The sequence below is a fragment of the Orycteropus afer genome, unplaced genomic scaffold, assembly GCF_000298275.1.
Source record: "Orycteropus afer afer isolate SDZICR_OR568_19922 unplaced genomic scaffold, OryAfe1.0 scaffold00239, whole genome shotgun sequence".
Classification (NCBI taxonomy): Eukaryota; Metazoa; Chordata; class Mammalia; order Tubulidentata; family Orycteropodidae; genus Orycteropus; species Orycteropus afer.
In genome coordinates, this window is record NW_006921826.1 from 686,362 (window position 1) to 691,860 (window position 5,499).

Genomic DNA, 5,499 nt, shown 5'->3' on the forward strand with positions numbered 1-5,499 from the left:
GAGGAGTGGCTGGTGGGTTTGAACCACCAGCCTTCTGGTTAGCAGTCAGATGCCTTAGGCACTATGCTACCAGAGCTCCTAGGTGTCCATTGGTACACCCTTATTTCATTGGCCTTGACTTTCATGTTTGCTATTGTAGAACGTGCCAATAGAAGCATTAACCAACTGAAATGTGCCCTGAGAGAAGGTGACATCACAGTAGGAAAAGATGAACTAGATCCTTCTTTTAGCATCAGTGCAGGAGAAGAGGACACTGGGACTGCCTGGCACGAACTGCAACACAGTCATGCTGGTGAGTGTTCCTGAATGTCAGTCTGAGCTAGAACAATACACAGTGAATTCTTTAATTTCCATAGAGCCTCCAGTCTATCTTCTGCTCTACTGCTAGGATTTTGTTTCTGAAACACAAATCAGATAATAAAATTCCTTTGATAATTTTTTTCCTTTTTGCCATCCCAATTCCTATAGGGTAAAGTTCAGAATTCCTAGAATGACATAGCAATATTTTCCTAAGAAAATTCTAGCTTACCTCTCTAGCCTCTTTTTTCTATCATAATCATCCATCCCATTTTACCATGTTCTAGTCATACCAATTTCAGGGCCATGCTTCTGTACTTTGGCATGTTCTATGACTTGTAACTAGAATGTTTCTCATCCTTTTCTGGTTGGTGAATTCCTATTCATCCTTCATGATAAAAACAGGAATAATTAGGTACTTCCTCTTCTTGTAGCACTATGTATAGCTCTAGGTCTACATACAAACTTATATTGTTTTGCATCTATAAGAGTATCTTTCCTGCTTTCTACATTCTCAGCTCTTAAGTAGCAGAGATTTTCTTGTATTTATCTTTGTATCCTTAGTGAATAGCAAAGTTATTGATGCATGAAATATGTCTAAACAATATTGTTGGATGGATGGAAAAATGGAAGTGTGGTAATCAACCATGGATCTCAAATAAGGTTAATGAACCTATTGCCTTTGCTCTGTAGTTAATCAACTCAAAGCTTTGTTGCACCAACAAGCAGCTAAGGAAAGTGAGACATCTCCATCAAGAACACAAAAAATGTCCTCTTTGGTGAGTATCAAATTTTGCAACCTGACAAAAGCATTATTTTTCCAGCTATGTTTAAACTTTACAGTGTCATTTTAGCAGTACTTATTGTAGGCAGATTCTAAATAGGGCATGCTAATAAAATAAAACATTGAAAGAAAAGAGAGCAGGTTGCTGGGCCTGTGGGCTGGGGATCATGGTCACGGGGGACATCAAGCTTACTTGTCACAATGTGCTATACAAAAGTACTGTTCTACATCTTACTTTGGTGAATAGTGAGTATGGACTTAAAAGCTTGCAGGAGGCCGTCTAAGTGACAACTATTGGTCTCTTCTTCTCTGGAGCAAAGATGAGTAGAGAAAATCAAAGACACATGGAAATGGTTAGTCTAAAGGACTAATGTACCATGAGAACCTCAACCTGTATGACCCAGGGACCAGAAGAACTAAATGGTGCCCAGCTACCAATGCCAACTACTTGGAAAGGGATCAGAATTGGAGATCTTGTAGAGAGTGGGAGAAAATGTGGTAAAAAATTCAAAACATAAGAAAGACCAGGCTTACTGGTCTGAGAGAGAATGATGAAACCCCCAAGACTCTAGTCCTGAGTCACCCTTGGGGCCAAGAATTGATCTCACTCCTGTGGCTTAACTCTCAGCCAAATAGTAGACAGGTCTATGAGCTGACCACCTATACCAGGGAGATGTACTCCTTAGAACAAATAACAATAGTAATAAATAAAAGAAATTCTCTTCTCTCTCATTATTTTGGCTGAAGGAATCCCAATATTTTTTACTTACTGTTTACTTGAAAAATGGAGCAAGAAGACAGTTTAGAGAATTTACTTTGCAACTGTTAGCAAATATAAAATGGGAACAATATATGGAAATGATAAGTAACATTATAGTTATTCATCTTTTAGAGGGCAAGTGTATATCACTTTTTTGAAGTTACTTAGTTATAATTCTACCTACTTTGTAGTACTCTTATTTTGGATGACAATACTGAAATATGTAATGTTATTCTACATTTTAAAATGTATGATTATAAAATTATGTGAGATGATAAGTTACATTCTGTTTGTTCTAAAATTATTCTTTTGTTGCTTTGACAGATTGTGTTATTCCTGATAGAAGCAATATGATAGAGCCTATCATGTCCTCTCCAGAAAAGATAGGCCTATCTCATAGGATGTTTGTAATAGTAAGATAAGATTATATGTTTAAAATACTGTAGAAATTTATAAAGTATAGCACAAATATAAAGTCACAGCAGCAGCAGACACTATTTCCATAAGTGATGATAAAACAAAAAAAAAATCCAAATTTACTGCCATGATAGTTGGCACAAAGTCTATATGTTAAAAAGTGTGGAGACAAGACAGGCATATGAGCTGAACATTTACGTTAGGTAGATACACTCCTTGGAGAAAACAATCAAGGGAGAATAGAAGGGCTGTGTATGCACAGGGAGACAGCTTGGGGGGCAGGAGTGCATGGCAGGAAGGACACAAGGAAGAGATAACTATGAGGAGGAAGAAGAGGGGAGGTGTTGCATTGTGGGAAATTGGAGTCAATGTTATGAGACAAAGCATATGTGAGCTGCTGTATGGAAATTGAATTTTCTCTGTAAACTTTCACCCAAATCACAGTTTTAAAAAACAAGTGTGGAGACATGTTACTTTACTCAAAGCTGAAATGTCATAACCCGTATATTAACTCTTCATTCCAGCCTTTTATGCTTAATTCCTACTTTAGAGCAATGTACTTCATGCTCTCGTTTAAAATTGGAAATGGTGTGTGTCAGAGTTATAGCCTCTCTCCGTACTTATTCCCTATATACTGAGAAAATAATCTGAGAAGCCAGACTATATGAAGAAGAACATAGCATCAGGCTTGGACGGAGATTCATTAACAGCCTACGATGTGAATAATGCAATTTTGCTTTTTAAAAGAAGTGCTTACCGATGAAAATAAAAGACAACAGCTTTTAGTATGGGTTATACCTCAAAATAAGGAAAACAAAAATCCTCACAACTAGACCAATAAGCAACATCCTCATAAATGGAGAAAAGATTGAACTTGCCATTTTACTTGGTCTATAATCAATGCCCTATGGACGCAGCAGTCAAGAAATCAAACGACATATTGCATCAGGCTATTTTGCTGCAAAAGACCTCTAAGGTGCATCGGACCAAAGCCATAGTATTTTCAGTTGCCTCATATGCATAGGTGAAAGATGGACAATAAAAAAGGAAGACTGAAGAAGAATTGACACATTTGAATTGTGGTGTTGGCAAAGAATGTTGAATATACCGTGGACTGCCAGAAGAATGAACAAATCTATCTTGGAGGAGTTACAGCCAGAATGCCCCTTAGGAGTGAAGATGGCAAGAGTTCATATCACCACATACTTTGGACATGCTATCAGGAAGGACCAGTCCTTGGAGAAGGCCATCATGCTTGGTAAAGTAGAGGTCAGCAAAAAAAGGAAGAACTTTGTTTTGGTCATCTAGTGCCAGTCTAACAAGATACCACAAATGGATAGCTTGAACAGATAGGGATTTATTCTCTTACAATTTAGGAGGCTAGAAGTCCAAGTTCAAAGTGCCAGCCCTAGGGGCTGAGTGAAGGCCCCTCAACCTTGGGCTTCTGCTCTGTCTCTTGCTCCCGGCTCACTGGAACTGGAGGCATGTCTTAACTCAGGCAGCTGCTGGCTGCTGAGGCTAACAAACCCAAGGTCAACAAGTAAAATGGGACAGTCCCAAGACTAGCAGACAATATGGCAGGCCACTGGTTCAAGTCCAGGAACAGTCCCAAGATCAGCAGACAACATGGCAGGCTGCTGAATGAAGACTTGGCTACATGCAGGGTCCAAGCATGCATGGACCCTTCTCAAAGCTGTCTTCTTATATACTAGAAGCAGACCACATCACTACGGCAGCTACTTTGCTGCTCCAGTAGATTACTAGTCTCATCGTGAGGAATAACTACATCTAGCTGCCCAGCCACTTAAAACCAGACCCAGCCAATTTAACTACCACAACCCTTGATGAGATGGATTGACAGTGGCTGCAACAATGGACTCAACTGTAGTGACAATTGTGAGGCTGGTATAGGACTGGACAATGTTTCATTCTATTTTTTATGGAGTTGCTGCGAGTCAGAGATGACTCGATATTACCTACCAACAATACGTCATACTCATATTCAGTATTTATAGATGTAAATTATAATTTTAATATAACTTTTCATCAGTCAGTGAAATAATTATGGTTGATATCTAGCTTCTAGAAAGCTCTTAAGCACACAATGGGTAAAATGCTTTTAAGTCTATTAAGTGCAGTGTTATTATAGTATCTTTTGAATGTTCAAACATCGTATTAGCTTTTTAAAGATAAATCTGAGCAATAATATTATGTAGCATGTTGAATCAGGATAGACAAGCTTTCATCAAGATCATCAGTTTAGCATTTGCAGTATACTTTATAAATACATAGATCTGTTTATGTGGAGCTGAAAAAAGACTGAAACTTAAGATCTATATTTAATGATTTTGTGGTATAATAATAATAATACATTTTTTGGATTGTACTTTTTAGAATACTGGTGTGAAGTGAATTACTTGGTATGGCTCTTCTAGCCATGGTCTTTATGACTCCCACCAGATGACTGGGTGGAACTTTGTAAATATAAGGTGCTTGTGGCCCCCCTTGGGGATTGGGTCACTTGCAAATAATGTAAATAAGGTTCATGACACTCTTGTAGGGGTTGTTGTTTTTGTTGTTGTTAGGTGCTGTCAAGTCAGCTTCAACTTACAGCGACCCTATGTACAACCAAACAAAACACTGTCCAGTCCTGCACCAGCGTTACAATCCTTGCTATACCCAAGCCCATTGCTGCAGCCACTGTGTCAATCCATCATGTTGAGGGCCTTCCCTTCTTTCACTGACCCTCCACTTTACCAAGCATGATATCCTTCTCCAGGGAATAGTCGTTTCTGACAATGTCACCAAAGTAGGTGAGACTAAGTCTGGCCACTCTCACTTCCAAGGAGCATTCTGACTGTACTTCTTCCAGAGCAGATTTGTTCATTCTTCTGAAAGTCCACAGCACCTTCCATATTCTATGCCAACACCACAATTCAAAAGTATCAACTCCTCCTTCACTCTTCCTTACTCATTATTCAGCTGTCACATGCATATGAGGCAACTGAAAATACCGTGGCTTGGGCCAGGAGCACCCTAGTCATTATGGAGGCATCTTTGCTCTTCAGCACTTTAAAGAGGGCTTTTGCAGCAGATTTGCCAAGTGCAATATCTCATCTGATTTCTTGACTGCTGGTTTCATTGGGGTTGTTATGTTGTTGTTAAGTGCCGTCGAGTCGTTTCCGACTCATAGCGACCCCATGCACAGCAGAACGAAACACTGCCCGATCCCGCGCCAGCC

At 39.3% G+C, this 5,499-nt stretch overlaps 1 protein-coding gene across 1 annotated transcript in view; it reads left to right on the forward strand.

Moving 5' to 3' along the window:
* SDCCAG8 (SHH signaling and ciliogenesis regulator SDCCAG8) overlaps positions 1-5,499 on the forward strand; it is a 352,265-nt gene that overhangs the window by 14,074 nt on the left and 332,692 nt on the right. Inside the window, exons 2-3 of the mRNA XM_007949144.2 lie at positions 140-292; positions 991-1,076. Coding sequence (XP_007947335.2) covers positions 140-292; positions 991-1,076 — 239 coding nt within the window. The remainder of the gene's footprint in view (positions 1-139; positions 293-990; positions 1,077-5,499) is intronic.